A 20,118-nucleotide genomic window follows, 5' to 3' on the forward strand; every position below is an offset into this window, starting at 1 on the left:
TCAGAGAGTTTCAAATTGATTTGCGAGAACGTGTGTGTGATGCCACACTAGATACGCTACAGATGGCTGCGAAGCACCTTGGGGCTCCCTTCAGGCTCTCAGTTCAACAAGAGGAGGGCAACAGTGTTTCTGCGTTTCTACGTTTCATTGTGTGTGTGTGTGTGTGTGTGTGTGCGTGTGTGTGTGTCTTTGTGTGCATGTATGTGTATGTCGCTGCCACAGCCCACATTAAAGCCACTCTTGATGGAAATCACCAGCTGCGAGACAGACTCAGATAAGCATGTGTGATTGGATTACTGTTGCTGAATCCTCTCCCTCTTTCTCTCTATCTCTCTCTCTCTCTCTCTCTCTCTCTCTCTCACTCTCTAACACACCCACACACAAAAAAACTGGCATCAGCTAATTGGTAGATGGATAAAAGCAAGGCAAAAAGAAATGGAGGATAAGGAATTCAAAGAGAAGGAGAGATGACGGGAGGATGAGCTTATGAAAAAGAAAATAATTCTTCTGTATGTATACATCCTTCCCCTCTCGCTGCATCTCCTGGTGCGCCAGGACCCCGTCTGTCCAAGTGCAGGCTGGGAAAAAGGGGGAGTCTGGTTGTAATTGGCTGGGGGGAAGACTGCAGCACGTGCTGGAGTGTCGTGACTACCCCTTCCCTCCCTTTCTCTCTCCTTTTCCTCCACCTACCCTCCCTCAATCCATCCTGTACAGACATGATCAGAGAGAGAGAGAGAGAGAGAGAGCGATTGAGGGGGAAAATGCAGAGGGTAGACAGCAAGGTTAGAGAGGGAATACGTGAAGGAGGATGTGGAGGAGAAATGTAAAGGAGGGAGTGCCATTAGTAGAGTGTTACACACTCACGTGGACATAATACACACAAAGCTGTCAACACAGCGGTGGTGTACATATTATGCTATAAGCGCACACACCTCCCAGCGCATCAGTGTGTATAAGGGTGTATGCGCTGAACACGTGTTTCACTGCAAGTGTGCTTGTATTACACTCTTTGATGAGGTCGTGAAAAGATGACAGAGTGGATGTTCCTACCCAGACACTGCAGTCAGCACTGCTGCTTGAGTTCCAGAGGTTTAGGATCAATTCACCCAACACACGTACTCTCTTCCATATTTTTCATGCCACAATACAAGAAATTTTAAGTGAGCAGCATGATACAATACAATACGTATACATACATTAGACAAAGATGAGTGAAAGGAAAAGAGGAGCACCCAGGAAGTACTCAATTATTATTATTTTGTCTAAACACCACAAACCCACCTGCAGGTCTGAAAGACAAGCCAGCAGGCCCAATCCAAACTAGAACCCCACCCCCGTGAAAAAAACAACAGCAACAGAAAAAGAACAACTTCCACCACCCCCCGAATGTGTGGGCTCAGTTGCCCCCCCACAAGAAACACATCTCTTGAAAAAAAATTCTTTCACAGAGATCTCTCCACGGTCACCAGCCCACCCCAGTCTACATCCCTGCCACATAAACCCAGCCCACCCGTGTCCTCCTCACCATGGACATGGACACACAAGCCACTGCACTGGCAGCCCCCAAGGACAACCACGCTCACAATGTGTCACTTTTAGTAAAAAACATGATGCTATTGTAGTAACCATGAAGCGCCCTTCATTTCTCCTCAGGCTTCTGGAAGGCCACCTGTCCCCCATCATGTGCCAGTCCCCTACTGGTCTTTGTCAATTCCAAAAGTGGGGACAACCAAGGAGTGAAATTCCTGCGACGCTTTAAGCAGCTCCTCAACCCTGCCCAAGTCTTTGACCTGGTCAACGGTGGGCCGCACCTCGGGTGAGCAAAAACACCACTGCTGTGCTTCTAAAAACCTCCAAGAACCAATGCATGCTCTGCAATCCAGTATTTATGAATAACTGAATAAGTGTGTGTTTGTGTGTGTGTGTGTGCTTGCATGTCGTTAGTCTGCGCTTGTTTCAGAAGTTTGACAACTTTCGAATTTTGGTGTGTGGTGGTGATGGCAGTGTGGGCTGGGTCCTCTCAGAGATCGACAAACTCAATCTACACAAACAGGTAAAATACAACAGAAATGTGGTAAATATAAATATTAACTGTTTTAAACATGGAATTGCAATAAAAACATTAAAAATACAGAAATTAAAAGAGGACACCTCACTTAAGAGTAGGAAAAAAAAGGGATGTGTCTTTGGTCAGCGTGCTGGTTCATCTCTTTGCCTTTGCTCCTGGGCAGCTTACATAAAGACACGCACACATTATGCACACACAGGCAAGCATCCGCTGACATGCGCGCACACACACACACAGACACACACAGTCCTCATTCTGCATGCAGCAAGCATGTATCCCTGATGCCAAATAAACCCTCTGCGTGCGTTACAGTGCCAGCTGGGGGTGTTGCCCTTGGGCACGGGCAACGATCTTGCACGGGTGCTGGGCTGGGGCCCATCATGTGACGATGACACCCAGCTGCCCCAGATCCTGGAGAAGCTTGAGAGAGCCAGCACCAAGATGTTGGACCGCTGGAGCATCATGACCTATGAGATTAAGATCCCACCCAAACACAGCTGCCCCACCACGCCGGAGGGAGCTGACGGCTGCCAGGTACTCACGAGAGTTGACAGACATTCACACGCATCAGTAGACTCCATCAAAGCCAGCAGGATCTCCACACAGACATGCGAGTCGGGGGTAGTCGAGCACACGCTGGAAATAGTGGCTGACATTTGAATTCAACTTCATTTTAGCTTCAGGTCTCTCAAGGACTTTCGCACTCTCCTTCTCATGCAACATCTCAAACAGGAATGAGAGAAATCCTGAGCTGAACTTGTGTCAAACAAGTTTCAGTATTCGCCAAATGATTTCTTCGTATGAGAAGACTCTTTTTCTTTTACAGTTTCACATTTCAGCTTATGAAGATTCAGTAGCAGCTCACCTGACAAAGATCCTCAACTCTGAGCAGCATTCGGTGGTCATCTCCTCTGCCAAGTAAGTCACTCTCAAAGTACAGAGATGTACTGCAGTACATTTATATAATTTGATGTAAAGAGTAAAAGTCTGTGGATCTATCAAAGGGATGGAGTGTATTCTGTCTTTCATGTACTCTCACATAGGTGTTTTGTCAGTACTGCATCACATCTTTATGACTCTAGAATGCAGCAAGAGCCAGCCACATATACTTAGCTTGAAGCTAATCATGCTCCATGGCCTCCTACTACAATCAACAGCAAAACTGTCCAAAGTGCAAACTCCCAAGTGCATCATCCGGTATAATCCATGCCTTCTTTGTTTGGCTCAGTGATCCACAAATACCTGGATTTGAACTAAAAACAAAGTATAACATATCACTTACTTTATACTTGCCCTCTTATTGCTTCTTTGAAACATTTCGTTGTAATTAGTGATCACACTGCAGTCTCTCTTTACCTCCTGCGGCATCTCTTTTTCAACCCACATTGCATTTTGTTTTGGTTCCCTTCCTGTGTTAAGTCCAATATAAACTCACCAGAAGTGAACCAAATTGCTGTTTGCTTAGAAACCAAGAGTCCACACCTTTCAGGAGAGTCACAGTCCACTTGTTTGATCCATCAATGGACGGGGCCCTGGTCCGGAGAGGTTAATCCTGCACATTCTCTCTCTCCGTGTCTTAGAATCCTGTGTGAAACTGTGAAGGATTTTGTTGCCAAAGTGGGTAAAGCCTATGAAAAAAGCACGGAGAACGCAGACGAGTGTGACACTATGTCCCTCAAAGTAAGCCGCAAATCCTCTTGTATGAAAAGGCTATTCCCTCCATAATAAATATACTTTAATTTGCTGCAGCGCTTCATCTCGCCTCTGTTTGCATCTCCTCTCCACCAGTGTGCCATCCTGAATGAGAAACTGGACTCCCTCCTCCACACCCTCAACACCGAGTGTCACGCTCTCCCTCCACTTCCCCACTCAACTCCTCCAATCGTTGAGGAGGAGCAGGAGGATGAGGAGGAAGAGGCCAGCGAGGAGAGCCTCACAGAGCTGAAGGAGAAGCTGGAAGAGGAGGAGACGGAAAAAGGTGGAGGGGGTTCCCCTCATGTGATTTTCAAAAGCAGGGAGCAGCTGATGCTCCGGGCCAACAGTCTTAAGAAAGCCGTGCGACAGATCATAGAACAGGCGGAGAGAGGTACAGGCACCCCTGTGACAATGCTGAACATGATTTTTATTGTTCCATATCATATTAACAACATAAAAAAAGGACTTTATTTTCTTTTATTTGAATAATCTTCTCACACATTCCTGTTTTTTTCTTCTCTTCAGTGGTGGATGAGCAGAATGCCCATACAGAAGAGACAGAGCTGCCGTCTCCTCTGGAGTTCAGGAAGGACAGCGAGGAGGAGAACAGAGACAGTGAAAAGGACGAAGACACCAAGGAACTGGAAACACTGCCATGTAAGTTTGTCTTAACCGGTCCTCATCTCAACACACAAACACACATACACACACATTCACACACAACCTCAATCTTTTCTGTACTGAGAGATAAAGCCATTGCTATTCCCATAATTTCTTTCTTTACACTCTGGAAGGAAATGAATGCAAGTAAGACATAATTAGGGTTTTTATGTTGCCACCTTGTGGATATTGAGTAATGTGCATCATAGTAAAAAAAAAAAAAAAAAAAATCACAAGATGAGCTGACACAGATCAGTTTCCTGTCATAAATTAATTCAGGATTAGTCCTAAAAGTGCATGAAGAGCATCAATTCCACCTCCATCACCAGGCTAAAGTCTTTCTTCAGTCTTCCAGTCAACCTGCAGCAAAGCTGAAGTCCTTAAATAAGCCACTATGAAGTCTGACTGTTTCTATATGTCTGAATGTGTGTAGCTTCTTAAGCACATGCATGTGTCAATGTCTAGTGTGCTTCTGTGTGTGCGTGCGTGCGTGCGTGTGTGTGTGTGTGTGTGTGTGTGTGTTTGTGTGTGTGTGTGTGCAGCTACAGGATGTGTTATTGTCTTAGGGGCAGAAGTTCTTCCTGTTTATCATGGAACTGCTTCCTTCCTTCCACACATTTTCCAGCCACTGGAAGACGAGGAGTTAGCAGTCAAAGCCTCTACTTCATGTCCTCTCCTTGTTTCCTCTTCTTGCCTCCTTTCTACTTCCTGAACTGGACACAAATAAAACACACTGTGCGAGGAGAGGATGGGAACAGACGGAGGTATTAGAGATCTGCCTCCTGATTTTGTTTGAATTGTGATGTCACTGTGGTTACGCCACCTGGAGGGCACAGATGACAAGTTCAGGAGTTCTTATTTTGTCTTAAGTGACAACTGTTTTTAAGACAAATTGATGCTTTGAAATCCACGTGTCACAAGTCTGGCATTTCCAATATTTTTATACTCTAAAACAAAATGTGAAAATATCCACAAACCTTATTTTAGGACTTTAAACCTGTCCTCATGTGTGAAGTCTGCACCGATCACCACACGCTGGCTCTGGCACGTCACAGTACAAAGGTGAGACAGGAGAGAGGAGAGACATTTATAGAAAACATGATATTGATTACATATGAAAACAATAGTATGAGTCTTTTGTGTTTAGACTCCACAAGGACGTCATCTCAGAGCAGCAGTGAGATTGATCCCCCTTGAGGCTGGACACTGGTTGTGATTGCAGTGGAAGTTGACTGTGGATGAGACTGGTAATAAGATGAGGGAATCAACTGAGCCTGCGTGAGAATGAGAGAGAAGGAGTGAGACGTAAACCATGCACCTGAGTGTGATATACAGTCAACTTCTGCTTAGCTTGCAGACGAGATAGACCACAACTAAATTAATTCAATTTCTCTGCACAAAGTGAATCACTTTTTCAAAAACCTAAACTGTGTCTTGAGAATCCTTGACTGTCTCCTGTTCACAAGTCTCTGTCAGCATCGTTGCATGAGAGTCTGGAAGGTTTTGATACCTTGCAAGTGCTTGAATTTCACTCTCAAAAAGCCGTACCAACCCTGTGTTAAAGTGATTAGCCTCTCTCTTTCTCTCTCTCTCTCTTTCTCTCTCTCTATTCCTCACACCTTACAAGAGTATCCAAAGAAGAAGGTTTTCTTCAATGTGTCTTTGATTAACAAAAAAACAAAAAAAACACCAGTGATAAATGCTGTGTTTCATTTCCTCTTGATTTCAGTGATATAACTGCGTGCCACTTCCAGTAAATACAAACTGTTGCTGGGTTACACTCCCCTCTATTTGGGTTAGAGCACAATATTTAAATGAAGAAGAATTTCCTGCCTCAACCCCCAAATTGAATAAAAATCTTATATGTCAACACAGGAAGAATTTTTTTATTTACTGAAAAAGGTGACACGAAGAGAGAAGCATCAATCATCAGGGTGAATTTAGGCCAAAACCAACTATCAAAATCAACCAAACAAGTTCAAACTGGTTTGAGACTGAGGACAGAACCAAGCTGCTGCTGTCACCCAGCGATGGGAAGTGCTGGCATTTTGAAAGCCAGATGTTGGCAGCAGCTGCCACCTCTCAAGCATGCAGCCAAACAGCAGGCAACCTGTGGTAAAAGATCCATGCAAGACAGAAGACACACTCGCACACAAAAACAACACAGGGGGGCTGCTGACAAGGCTGAGGACACGGCTGACTGGGCTTCCAGAACAATGTCGATTTTAGGATTTTCCCTAATCAAATAAATTCCATGTTTAAAAGAAGGTAAACAGTATTAATCTGAAGTATTTTGTGTGTGTGTGTGTGTGTGTGTGTGTGTGTGTGTGTGTGTGTGCGTGTGTGTATGTGTGTGCATATGCGTGTGTGTAGCTATAAAGAGTCCCTGTTCTCCAACGGAGAGGAGGGTGAGCCGGAGCACCCAGGCTTATGGCTCCTTCACCATCACCCCCTTCACCACCAGTAAAGAGAACCTTCCTGTCCTGAACACACGCATCATCTGCCCTGGTAAACACGCACGCACACACACACACACACACACACACACACACACACACACACACAAGCTTTAAACTCATCACATTGAAAACATGTTTACAACTAATTTGCATTCGCCTCACCTTTGAAAAAAAACAACCCTCAAGAACAAGACCATTCAGGCATTTCAGCTTTGAATGACAATTGTAATGCGTGTGTGTGTGTGTGTGTGTGTGTGTGTGTGTGTGTGTGTGTGTGTGTGTGTGTGTGTGTGTGTGTGTGTAGGCTTGCGTGCTGGTCTGGCTGCCTCTATAGCTGGCAGCTCCATCATTAGTAAGATGCTGCTGGCCAACATCGACCCTTTTGGTGCCACGCCCTTCATCGACCCCGACCTTGACTCACTGTAAGAACTGAGAGTTATTTAGATCTGCTTTCTACTGGTGTCACCATCTTTCCCCTCGTTTATTGAAGTGCTGGCATCTTTATTTACATCTGTGTGTGTGTCTGTGTGTGTGTGCGTGTGTGTGACTCTTCCTACTCTCAGAGAGGGCTACATGGAGAAATGTGTGATGAACAACTACTTCGGCATTGGTCTGGATGCTAAGATCTCCCTGGAGTTCAACAACAAGCGAGAGGAGCATCCAGAGAAGTGCAGGTGGGAGGAGTCTCTCGATCATAATGGCTGTTTTGTATTTGAAATGACCCTAATTTTACTACATAGTAAAGTGTGTGGGAAGCGTCCAAGCAGCTGGCTGGTTTCCACAGTCTTCCTAACATATCCGATTTAAATCAATAGCTGATATAGTTCTCCTAAATCAAGCTTAAATGATTTAAACCCAATATTTGTTTCTCACGTCCGCCCAGACAGATGTGCACCTGAATGCACCATGAAGTGTCCTTGCTTCTTAAGTTGCAGTAGATGAACGCTCAATCTTGTTTTAAAGCAGAAATAACACCACTGCACCTCTTATGTGCAGCTGTAGGTTAAAAGCTGAAGTGTTTGTACTACAGGAGAGAGGGAGCCTGGAGACGGTCCGTGGCTGCAGCTCCTCTGTCTAATCACAGCATCTCGAGCACTCCTGCAATTTTGTTTAGATGTGATCCTGACAGATATTTTATTACATGACTATTTTGGTTCAAACATTTACCCGCTAGTTGGCAGATTGTCCTCTGAGATTTACAAACGGAAAAAATCGACCCTCATTTGGTACTTTGCGGGTGTTAAATTTGGATCCTGCTCTCAGATCTTCCCCTTTCCATTTCATCATTTCAATCTTATCTCTCTGTTTGTTCTTCATACCCAGGAGTCGCACCAAGAACATGATGTGGTATGGTGTTTTGGGCACAAAGGAGCTTCTCCAGAGAACCTACAAGAACCTGGAGCAAAAGGTTCAGCTGGAGGTGAGAGACGGAACAAAAAAACAGTAGAAAATATTTTTCCTCCATGTGGAAGAGGCAAAGCTGCAGGGCTCAGATTTCCTTAGTACTTCTCAGATTCATTAGTACTTCTCAGATTTCATTACTAGTTCCACCACTTGTAGTCATCTGTTGGTAGGATGGATATTTTCCACCTTGATGAATAGAGTTATTTTAAATTCTAACAAAAAAAATCTATAAACACAGCTTTAGCATTTAGCAAATGTCTGCTGTTAATATTTATGAAGGGTTTGTGTGTTCATGAAGGTCATATAAAAGATTAGTAGAAGGTCAGTTAATGTTAAGTAATCCTTACTAAGCTCTTATGCATTTGCATTCATTAAGCGTTCCTTTAAGGGAACCTTGTTTTCATTCCAGGAATAAGGGCCTCGTGTAATACTAATAAAGGGCTAATTGTGGTTAAGTAATGATTATATAACATGCACAATAACTATAGGTTCGGCTATGAAGTAAAGGTGAAGATAAAGAAGTAAACTTGATCAAAATAGGTTGCAGGATGGACAAATGCAAACTCCTAAAAATACTCATATGACCCTTAAAATGTTGAAATCATGTGAGTGCATCAGGGGTGTCAAGAGAAAGTCATTAATAAAGGATCCTCTGGTGGTCACATTCTACAAGATCCTGCATTTAATACAGTTTGGAAATGTTTTTCATTCACTGACAGCAGTTTGAAATGAATATAACTGTTAAATGATGCGTCAACACAGTAATGGTTTGTTTAGGTTAAGGAACAGTCATAAACTGGACTTGAACACTCAAACACAAGTGTGATGTTTGTTCGTACCAACACAGCAACTGCCGCCCATCATGTGACTGTGTTGTTGAACCAGGAACTTTGTTTGTCCACCTCAAAAAAGGATCCCAACGGGTTTACGCTGTCATGGTAATGTTATTACCTAATGTGGTGTGAAGAGATTGTGGTCATGTCAGGCTTCGTATGTGAATATACTGTAAACTGAGGATTCTAAACTCGACCGTAAAACGAAACCGTTCATTACACAATGCTTGATCAACTGTTGCCAGGTAGACTTTTAAATTAAGGTAGAATCTCAGGAATACTGTGTGAAGTTGAAGAAAAGCAAATCCTCTAGTTTGATATTTCTGACCGGGCTGTTTGAGACGTGATCGTTGATGTTCTTCGGCTTTATTGCTCTTTGTTTTTTGGCATTCAACGCAGATTCCCTGAATCTCTCATCTAGACCTTTAGTGGTCCTGCTGTGATTGACTTGGCTCTTCCGTGTCTCTCCCAGTGTGACGGCCAGTACATCCCCCTACCCAGCCTTCAGGGCATCGCAGTGTTAAACATTCCCAGCTACGCAGGCGGGACCAACTTCTGGGGAGGCACCAAGGAGGATGATGTGAGTCCATCGATGTTCACATTGAACACTGTGAAATGTTCCATCCTGCAGGACGCAGACTCACTAGAGACAGGCGACACAGGTCACCTTTGGAGCGGAAAAGGGATGTTTTCCTGTTCAGGCCAGTGTCAGAACTTGGCAAGACTCCTGGATCGGTGCTCTACCTCCTTCTCTCCCCTCTTGTTTATCTGCATTTAACTGTGAAGCCTGGATTCTGGTCTGACATGACCCTGAATGAACGGCTGGAGCTTGCTGGGCTGAGGGATGGTTGGAGAGATATTTATGTTTGTTTGTTTAAGGCTCGGAGCACACAGGCTGCTGAGGGATTAGAGTGTCAGTTTACACACACACACACACACACACACACACACACACACACACACACACACACACACACACACACACACACACACACACCCCAGAGTGAGCCCCTGCAGAGGTTATCCTTGGACACACACATACAGTATGTGCATTCGGTGTTATGTAACTGTTTGGCTGGAAAGGAGGAGACAGAAAGAGGGAGAGCAGAGTTTTTGTCAAAGTCAATCATTGAACACACACACGCACGCACGCACCCACACACGCACACACACACACACTGAACTCACCTGAAATCTGATATAGAGTGTGTACCTACCTACCTACAAGAGGGATTTGTGATGTCACAGCTAGTTGGGGACCAGCCGTTTTCATTTCATTTCAATTTTTAACTCTTATAAGTATGGCGTGGAACTTAGAACCTTTCCAGCACTGAGAATGGGCAATCCAGTCTGCATCAAAACCAAAGAAGCAATCTGTTTTCCATCCATCCATCCATCCATTTTCTATACCGCTTATACATTAAGTGTCGGGGGGGGGGGGGTCCCTCCCCGAAACGCCCCCCTCCCCGAAACGCCCCCGGGAGCTCCCCCAGTCACCAGGGGAATCAAGGATCAAACCAGGGATCCTTTGGTTGCTGGACGGCCACCCTACCTCTGAGCCATGCCGCCCAACCGTTTATCATATGTAAGCAATAAAAAGAAAAAATATTTGTGTTCTAATGTAGAAAATAAAAGTAAAACTTTGGTGAAGTGCAGATACCTCAAGCAGTTTTCGTTCTCTGTTATTTCTCATATTTGAAAATATACATAATTTACATCAAAAGCAGAAGATAATTAAAGAAGATCAGAAGATAAAATGCCCTTGATTGTGAGAGTTATCAACATGTTGTCACCATTAATATGATGCCACATGTGATGCACCACGTTTCGCTGAATGTGGTTTCCATCTAGTGGCTGAGACCTAACAGGACACACACACACACACAAACACATGCATACACAGGCACACACAGCCACAAGCACACGCGCGCGCACACACACACACACACACACACACACACACACACACACACACACACATACACACACACACACCTGATCATTTCATCTGTCTACAGTATTTGTGCCGAGCCTCTCTCTCTCTCTGTCTCTCTGCCGCTCCTCGTTGCTTTGACCTTTTCATTGGCAGTTTGCTGGCAGAGATCAATGTCAGACCTGTTGGGAGACTCCTCTTTTCTATCAGAAACAATTTATCAGACAAACTGAGCTGGCAGGTCAGTGTGTGAGAGATGTAGGTTTAAAGTTCCCCCACCAGTTAAAAATGTGTTTTTTCTTCTTGTTCCCACAGTTTGTGTAGAATGATGGATGTGCTGAGTTTGACAATGGAGGGATGTTTTTCTTTCTAAAAATCTGATGAATATTTGAAGCTGAATCTAAATCATGTTGGTCCCTATCCATCATTTTCACCCAAACATGGTGAAAAAGGGGCCAAGTGGAAAAATACCAGAATTTTCCTGTAATGTTTGAGGTTTCGTGCCAGGTTGAAAGCTCTGGCACCAACCAACATTTAGATTGAGTCCTCTTATGTCATTTGTTGCCTGTCATAATCCGGTCCCGCAGATCTTCTGTGCTCCGTCATTTGATGATAAGATCCTGGAAGTGGTGGCTGTGTTTGGGAGCATGCAGATGGCTGTGTCCAGAGTCATCAAACTGCAACATCATCGCATCGCACAGGTGAGAACACACGTTACATGCATTCTGAGGTAAAAACCGAATTGTGTGTTCAAAAGAAAAATCTAATATACGCTTCTTGGCCCAAAATCAGTGTCGAACAGTGAAGATCACAATCCTGGGCGATGAGGGAGTTCCCATTCAGGTTGATGGCGAGGCGTGGATCCAACCGCCTGGAGTCATCAAGATCCAGCACAAGAACAGAGCTCAGATGCTCACCAGAGACCGGGTGAGAAACAGTGAAAGGGAGGGAGGGGAAGTGGAGCTTGGCTGGAACATAAAAACATGCATAGAGAGCTTAGGCTTTGAGCTTTTCTATACAAGAATCGCCTTACATGATAAACAGTCATCATTGTGGTTTGTGATTTTCCATGCAGGCGTTTGAGAACACGCTGAAGTCATGGGAGGACAAGCTGAAGTATGATAAGCCCCCTTTGCGGCCTCACCTCTATCCACAGCAATCTGTTGACCTGGCAACAGAGGAGGAGGCCACCCTGGTCCAGATGTGTGCCCGCGCTGCAGAGGAGCTTATTACAAGGTAAACATGATTGTCATATCTCATGCTTCAGACCCTACAGGCTGCGCTGATACACTATTTATATTTCCTGTCAATCCTGCGCTCTGTCTAACTCCAGAATATGTGAGGCTGCGAAGACCAACGGGCTTTTAGAACAGGAGTTGGCTCACGCTGTCAATGCTGCATCGCACGCTATTAACAAAACGCACCCAAAGTTCCCAGAGGTAAGATATTAGCACGCAGAGGGTGTGTTGCTTAGCACACATTGGCTTTGTGTGTGTGTGTGTATTCTGATCAGCTGTTTTAGTTTAAAAACATTGTGATTTGGTTCTTTTAAGAAAAACACAAATATGGGGCACTAAAGAACACTAACAGTTTTAAAATGGGAAAGTAACACAAACCAAGGGTTTGTCTTGAGGTGCTGATCACTGCTTGCAGACTTGGAAAAGGGAAAAAAGTCTCACACTCTCTTACTCTTTATGCAATGTTCTGTGGTATCGATGATGTCTGGGCCCTCTGGCCTTCTTCCAGATCAACAACAGAAAATACAACCACTTTTACACACAGTAGGCCCCGCCCCAATTACACATCTGATGGTGATTAGACAAACAAGCTACACTGAGTAGGTGAGGAAAAACAAACTTAAAAAACAAGCAAACACAACACATGAAAACTCTTAAACCCCAGTCCATCAAATCAATCCCCGAAAATTACCATCTACATCTACAAAACCTCAAAAACATGTAAAAGAAATATATTTTTGATTGATTTCAGATTGATATACAGAAAAAAGTTAACTTTTTGAGCCAACTTTTGATTGGTCAGTTGTTCACAGGAAGAAAATCAGACTCACAGTCTTCCATGAACAGAGACCCTTCCAGTGAGAGGAAACACTGACAGCTCTGGATTTAAAATGCATCTCTTGTGAAAACTTTTGATTTGATCTTGCACATAAACTCCTGCAATACGTGCTTTTACAAAGTTTTAAGCTGGCGTATGTACCTCTAACGGTTTGTGACATATACGAATGACATATATACTGTACACACAAACACACACACACACACACACACACACACACACACACACACACAGGTCAGGCTCGATGTATGAAGAGGTTCTTCAATGTGGCCCAGGACACATTTGCGTTCACACTGCTAAAGGCTCTTGGTATCAGGCCCGAACAGAGCATTAGAAGTAGCAGGAACAAGACTGCGATGGTGAGAAGACACAGGTGAAAACACTAAAAGGGCAGGAAGTAAAAAAAAAAAGAACACAACTAAAACATCAAACAAAGAAAATCCAGGACAAAAAAAACAATCTAAATGAGTCTGTGACAGTTCATCATAATTATTTTAGTGGAACTGCAGCTTGTGACAGACGAGTCACCCCCTGGAATCACGTCACCTGTTTGCAACTGACACTAAGCTGACTTCTTCGTGAGACGTTCCTAAGTGACTCCTGTGTCTCCCTCCAGAGTCTGACGAGGAACACAGCGATAGAGGTGGCCAGCACTGTCAAGGCTCTGTACAACGAGACAGAGTCGCTTCTGGTTGGACGGGTTTCTCTGGTGAGTCCTGGCTTTATTCTTTGTCTCGCCTTAATAACTTGACATGAATATTATTTTTTATCTTTTTTTCTGTAGTTCCTAGGTTGTGTTAAGTTGTTTTTGTTTTTTTTTTCTCTGAAGCAACTTGACCCACCAGAGGAAGAGCAACTGTCTGGCGCTCTGCAGAGTGTGGAGTTGGAAATGGGCAAACTGGGAGAGATCCCCTGGCTCTACCACATTCTACAGCCTAATGATGAGGAGGTAAGCAGCCCTGACAACCACATATAGACGATCCACTATAGCAGATAACTAACATTCCCTCGTGACTCCAAGCTATCTACGCAGACGTAATACACTGTATGTCTATATTTAAAACATGGCTCCAGGTTACGGGAGGGCTGAGTAGCTAAATGAAAGGCTATAGGTTGACTGTGCTTATGTACCAGGACCACTCTCTGGGTTACGGCAAGAGGAACAGTCGCAGCAGCATGTTTCGCATAGTGCCCAAGTTCAAGAAGGAGAAGGCCGCAAAGAAGACGAGCCCTCAGTCAGGTAGGGCTGTGCCCACTTTTCCTTCAACGTAGTGGACTAAATACAGTCTGTCTGCTGCGAAGATTCCACTTGAAGTTACACTGCCATCGCAACAGTGCATCTACGAAGTGAACCCTGTTAGCATTTAATCAAATACAAACTGAAAGCTCAATAACAGCAGCTAAGGGAGGAAGAGCCTACTCACAGAGTCACGCAGGATTGAGTCCTAAAATCCTGGAGTAAGTTGCATGGTTGAACATCGGGTTCCCCCATCTTAGAGTCCATTGGGGTTTTTTTAATAGGAAGTTCATTAATTGGCTGAAATACAGTCCGTGGTTCACGCTAGCTGAAGGTATTTTCAGTTTTGTTTGACAGTTAACAGATGAGTGTTGTTGAAGACAAAAAGCCTAGTCATGCGCCTGCAGTGTGGTTCGTTCATAGCGTAACGTTAACGTAATCACAGCGTCTTATGATTGCATTTATGCTTCCAAAAACATGAAGCTAGTGCTTATTAGAAGAGATTATCTTGCTTGAAGAACGTCTCATAATCTTTATTCCCCACACAGTTTATTTGGAGCAAAAATCCAACATAAAAATCCCATTATTGGTCGAGGGAACCCATGGCACTGCTGACTTTTTCTATACCTCCTATAACCTACCAACACCACATTAGCTACCGGAACTCCTGCCATCCTTTGTTCATTCATTGATGTGTTAAAAACTTTCATGCCATCAAAGTTGAAGGAGTTCTGAAAAGAGGCCAAAGTCTGGTTGGAGCTTAGTAGTAGCTACTGAGGTGTGAAAAACTCCCTTTTTCTGGTGCCACACTGCCAGATTTCAACCTTTTAACTTTTAAATATCAAGTGAGCACATCCTTTATCCCTTCACTCTCCTTCTCTCCATCTCTCTGTAACACGCCGATCACGGAGTACTTGAGGTGTGACATACCTCTGTCTGACCCCAACCATCACCCTCCACCTCCTCCTCTCAGTTCATGCTCTCATCCAGCTGTGGGCATTGCGTCAGAGGGCACCAAGGACAAGTCTGACCGTTTCTTTGTTATTAAGTTACTGATAAGATGTTCAGTCACATGGATTTTCCAAGTAGTAGGAAGAATTAGAAAGAGCGTAGCAGTCAGATCAGGTGCAAATGTGTACACCTTCCTCTCATTGAGGATCTGGTTCCTGACTAGCTGGGCTGTATTTCCTGCAGACCGCTCAGGCTTCCGCCTCCCTCTACCCACCTCCTACTTTTTTCTGTGTTTTCTGATCTGGGTTACGATATGCATGCCCCCTTCCTGGAACGCCATTGGCCACTACCTTGTTCTGACAGACCCTTGCCAGCTACCATCACCGCTCTTCCTCCTCCCTTCCTTTTTCTGCTCATTCCCTCCCTCCTTCTTATTATGATTTATTCCCACTTGTGAGGTTCTGTGTGTGTGTGTGTGTGTGTGTGTGTGTGTGTGTGTGTGTGTGTGGGATCACATCTTGCTACTGTAAGAAACAGATGGTGAGAGTGGGGACAGGAAGTCTGTGGTGCGTGTGTGCATGTTTACATACCTTTGAGGCGCTCTGAGCCTCTTTCTGCTCTGCCCTGTGTGCGCGTGTGTGTGGGTGTGCATGTTTGTGTGTGTAGTGGAGAGATGGGGCACAGAAGAGGTGGGCATCTGGCTGGAACAGCTGAGTCTGGGGGAGTACAGAGACAACTTCACCCGACACGACATCCGAGGCTCAGAGCTGCTGCACCTGGAGAGGAGGGACTTGAAGGTACGAACGCACACACGCTAGCTTGTTACACCTCGATGTGAACACTCTTCTTCCTTTGACCAACAATCAACTCTTTGGCTCTGTCTCCTCTTGGGTCTACTTCTTGTTCTCCCTGCACCTATCGTGCTGCGCTGCATCGCTCTGCTTGGCTTTGACTGTCTGATCGTTGCTTGGTTGTCGGAGGCTCGCTGTAACCCACTAACATTAGTCCAAACAGAGCTGTCAGGCAATCAGTTAGGTGTCTGATCAACCTTTAATTATTTACAGCAGACCGACATGAGTTGGTATCATATGTGTTTTACAAAAAATGCACTGTTCTAGCAGTTACAGGATCCCTTTCAGCTCAAAGTGTAAGTATGTAACAACGTGGCAAAAAGAAGGAGAAAAAAGCATGAGCACAACTGAAGAGAGCATGAACACGCCCCTCCTCATACAGAAACTACTGATCATGTGACATCATTTGTCATTAATGACATCATTTTTATGTGCAAATCTTCCTATCAAAGTAGTGACTGCCTTGTGTCAGAGTTTTATGGAGCTGATCTCAGGTCGCTTCTTTCAGGTGGACAAGGGGTGAGAACTTGGTTCGCATCCGTGGCAAAAGGGGCTTTTGGTCCAAGCAGTTGTTTGAACTTAGTTACTAGCCTTTGGGGACAAGGAACTTTTTTTTTTAAACACAGCTTTATAAAAAGTGCATTTACTGTTGTGAACACTCGTGATATCTGTTGTGTTGAGAAGTACCAACCCTGAAGCTAAAAAGGTTCCTAAAAATGAGTTCCTTGAAATAAAATGGTACCTGCGGTTCAGTCTCTCTATGAAGAAGTACCATCAGTCCAAAAGCACCAAGAACTGAAAGATAATTAAAGTGTCCTTCTGCTAATTGAAGTCCAGTAAAGATGTCCTCAAGAAACATCGGGCCTCATTCACGACATCATCTTACACACTTTAGGTCTTTCTAGCACTCAGTTTAGTCTTGCAGACAGGAGGCGATGTCTGCTGGTTATTTTTGGTAACCATCAATGACCTATCTGTCAAATTGAATAATTTATCTAAAAGACCACTTTTGGTTAAAGTGTTTGACTCACAGTTAGTTTGTCATTTTTAATGTATTTCCTCATCTCTTCTCAGGATCTGGGGATATCGAAAGTGGGTCATATGAAGAGAATTCTCCAGGGAACTAAGGACCTGGCCAAGGCCTCCATGGTTGACCTTTAACCTCGAAAGCAAACGTTTGTTGAGAGGGGACAAAAAGCAAAAGTTCCCCTTCTGTTAGGGCGGAGTTTAGTAGCACCATAGGCAGTGAAGAGAGAGAGAAAGAAGAGCTTCCTGTTGGCAAAGACCTTGCGATGTAGTGAACCAAGATACATGAGTGTGTGTGTGTGTGTGTGTGTGTGCGTGCGCGCACGTGTGCGTGCGTGTGCGTGCGTGCGTGCACTTTGGTGCCAAAACGATGCAAAGAAAGCTGATGAAAGTGCAAAAGGAAGTCATGGATCTTCACAAAAAAAGCCATTTTGTAGTTAATATCCATCCATAGCACACAAGCAGGTATGCAACTAACTAAACAGTTGACTTGTCATTTGAGTTGTGATAAACAAACTAGTAGCAAAACCAGGACTTCCATGAGTGTCCCCTTTGGGATTTAGTTTCAGTTTGTGTGTGTAAAAAAAAAAAAAAAAAAAAAAAAAAAAGCAAGATTTCTGCCTCACATGACATTAAAGCAACCTTCAGGTTTCAGTAGCAGCGCTGTTCATCTGAGAGTCTCGGTGCTCATCTGGACGCAGCTGCAGGATATCGTTTCATGCTCTGCTTGCTTAGATACGTTGAATTGCATGATTAGTGTCTTGATTTATTTGTGTGCAAATTAACACTTGAACAAGTTTTACATGACTTAAGTATTACGATGCCATTTGTTACTACTGAAAAGTATCCTCCTCTTTGGTTTCGTTCAAAACCGTTTTGTTACTTTAAAGTCTTTAATTTATTTTGTTTGCATGATAATGGCGTGTCAAAGATCTGTGTCAAGTGCCATATCTTAAGTCATTTAGTGTCAAATGTGCTTTATTGATAGACATAAGAACGTTTTTAAAATACTGTCAATGAAGTAATATGAGTCAATAAGTTGTGGACGTGAGATTCAGTACCAAAGTGAATGTCTAAGAAAACATCTGATGCTCTAAATCCAACTCTTGATCTTGTGAGGCGGCTTAAAGACAGGAAAGAGATTCCTTCAGGAAATAGTCCACCTGTTGGTCTCCAGCCAACACCATAGGGTTGTTTTTTAAGGAACACTTTTTACCTCTTGCTTTGTGCAAGCGCAAATTCTCATCAAATTTATGGTTCACCTCAACTTTTTAACTTTTGGCAATTTTAACACAGTATTTATCATTATTGAGAATAGGAAATGTAATAGAGCAGTTGATCTGCAGCCTGCTTGTTGAAGTGCAGCTTTTTTTTTTTCTCCTTCAAAATACAAGTGAGACATTCTCTTCCTTGTCTTGTTAGTTTCTTTAAACTGGTGGCATTACAGGGTATATTTCTATAGGTGATGCAAAGTTTGTGATATATATATATATATATATATATATATATATATATATATATATATATATATATATATATATATATATATATATATATATATATATATATATACTTGCACTGTATATACAGTATACCAGTGTATGCAAACATTTGTAAGTGTTGTAGTCTGATGCGTTTGTAAATCGCTGACATGGCATGCATTGTCAACAGCTTACACATTTGGTTGTGTATATCACACCATGACAATTGTGTTGCTCAGCTCTCTTGTACATGACGATGATGATGCTGTTGTATTCTAATGATGGTGCAATATTTGATCTCTTGTTTTGATACTGTCTCTACAGCATGATGTTTTTCAGTGGGAAAAACCTTGACCATTAGTTTTTTTTGTACATGTGCTCCTCTTCCAGCTTTGAGGATCAGATTTTAGAAATGAAACCCGTAGACAGACAGCTTTTTCTTACCGACTACAGATTTCTTCCAGCGGATCACTGGTTTGTAGTTTTTGCTCCTCTGTGCTTCCAAGATGATACACTAAAGTAGGACGGTGTCGACGAATGAGGTGACGGGGCAGACATGACTGTTGTAAGTGTGTATCACTGTGTATATATACGTGTGTGTGTGTGTGTATGTGTGTGTGTTGGGTGCGTATAATACAACAGTGGCATGCAGTGTATAATTTCACCACTGCCAGTCCGTTCCACCATGTTGTTCCTCAGTCCGTAATTTGTGACTCCTAAGCTGTTTTTCTCCTGCCGTTTTCCCTCATGAACCAGATGTGGTTATTTTGTAAACTCTATGACAGAGAATGAGACTAAATATCTTATTTAGCTGAATACTGAGTGCTAAAGTGTAACAAGGCACACAAATGCTTTGCCATTTATCTGATAATATTAGAATGTGAGTGATTTCAGGGGCTGGAATCATAGCAGTGATGCATTCCACACATTAGTTGATGAATTGACTCCAATCAAGAGCTTCGAATAAGGAAAGAAAATTGATCACCAGATACTTTGATAATCGATTTTTTTAAAACAAAAATGGGTTTTGAACAGCCTGATGGACAAAGGAATCCACTTGAAGCTGTCACTTTGGGCTCTGAGAAATTGTTTTGTTTTGTTTTTTCCCCCCCAAAAATTTGACATTTTTTTAGATAAACCGATTCATTGATTAATCACAGATTAATTGATGATGAAAAATAAAGCCCTGGTCAAATCATCCTGTATAAGGTTGGTGCTCTTGGACCACAGAGATCCCAAGGAGGGGAAAATCAACTTTAAAAAGGCCCCGATAAAATAATGAAACACATCCCTGATGTATCCTCTGTAGTCATGTAATACTCATAGAATTCCACCAGAGGTCGACATATCCCATTTTGCATCTCTACAGTCCCTGAGTCACATTGTGTATAATTTTGATATTATGCTGACAATCACCTCAGACTATTTTATCCAGTATAGTGTG

At 43.3% G+C, this 20,118-nt stretch overlaps 1 protein-coding gene across 6 annotated transcripts in view; it reads left to right on the forward strand.

The window, feature by feature from the left end:
• dgkh (diacylglycerol kinase, eta) overlaps nucleotides 1-18,687 on the forward strand; it is a 50,839-nt gene extending 32,152 nt beyond the window's left edge. For 2 of the 6 annotated variants that reach the window (XM_086220225.1, XM_086220227.1), the window contains 21 exons: nucleotides 1,654-1,816; nucleotides 1,945-2,053; nucleotides 2,381-2,602; nucleotides 2,895-2,986; nucleotides 3,649-3,748; nucleotides 3,857-4,154; nucleotides 4,289-4,420; nucleotides 6,797-6,931; nucleotides 7,187-7,304; nucleotides 7,446-7,556; nucleotides 8,206-8,302; nucleotides 9,592-9,699; nucleotides 11,640-11,753; nucleotides 11,845-11,979; nucleotides 12,128-12,288; nucleotides 12,386-12,491; nucleotides 13,745-13,837; nucleotides 13,958-14,077; nucleotides 14,263-14,368; nucleotides 15,983-16,113; nucleotides 17,242-18,686. In XM_086220225.1, coding sequence (XP_086076351.1) covers nucleotides 1,654-1,816; nucleotides 1,945-2,053; nucleotides 2,381-2,602; nucleotides 2,895-2,986; nucleotides 3,649-3,748; nucleotides 3,857-4,154; nucleotides 4,289-4,420; nucleotides 6,797-6,931; nucleotides 7,187-7,304; nucleotides 7,446-7,556; nucleotides 8,206-8,302; nucleotides 9,592-9,699; nucleotides 11,640-11,753; nucleotides 11,845-11,979; nucleotides 12,128-12,288; nucleotides 12,386-12,491; nucleotides 13,745-13,837; nucleotides 13,958-14,077; nucleotides 14,263-14,368; nucleotides 15,983-16,113; nucleotides 17,242-17,328 — 2,738 coding nt within the window. In that variant the 3' untranslated portion in view covers nucleotides 17,329-18,686. Of the gene's footprint in view, nucleotides 1-1,653; nucleotides 1,817-1,944; nucleotides 2,054-2,380; nucleotides 2,603-2,894; nucleotides 2,987-3,648; nucleotides 3,749-3,856; nucleotides 4,155-4,288; nucleotides 4,421-6,796; nucleotides 6,932-7,186; nucleotides 7,305-7,445; nucleotides 7,557-8,205; nucleotides 8,303-9,591; nucleotides 9,700-11,639; nucleotides 11,754-11,844; nucleotides 11,980-12,127; nucleotides 12,289-12,385; nucleotides 12,492-13,744; nucleotides 13,838-13,957; nucleotides 14,078-14,240; nucleotides 14,369-15,982; nucleotides 16,114-17,241 lie in introns of all 6 variants that reach the window. The other 4 variants (XM_086220226.1, XM_086220229.1, XM_086220228.1 and 1 more) reach the window with 4 other exon arrangements.
• The last annotated feature ends 1,431 nt before the right edge of the window (nucleotides 18,688-20,118 follow it).

The sequence above is a fragment of the Aulostomus chinensis genome, chromosome 12 (genome assembly GCF_037954235.1).
Source record: "Aulostomus chinensis isolate RoL2024-O1b breed Wild chromosome 12, RoL_Achi_v1.0, whole genome shotgun sequence".
In the NCBI taxonomy this organism is placed as follows: domain Eukaryota; kingdom Metazoa; phylum Chordata; class Actinopteri; order Syngnathiformes; family Aulostomidae; genus Aulostomus; species Aulostomus chinensis.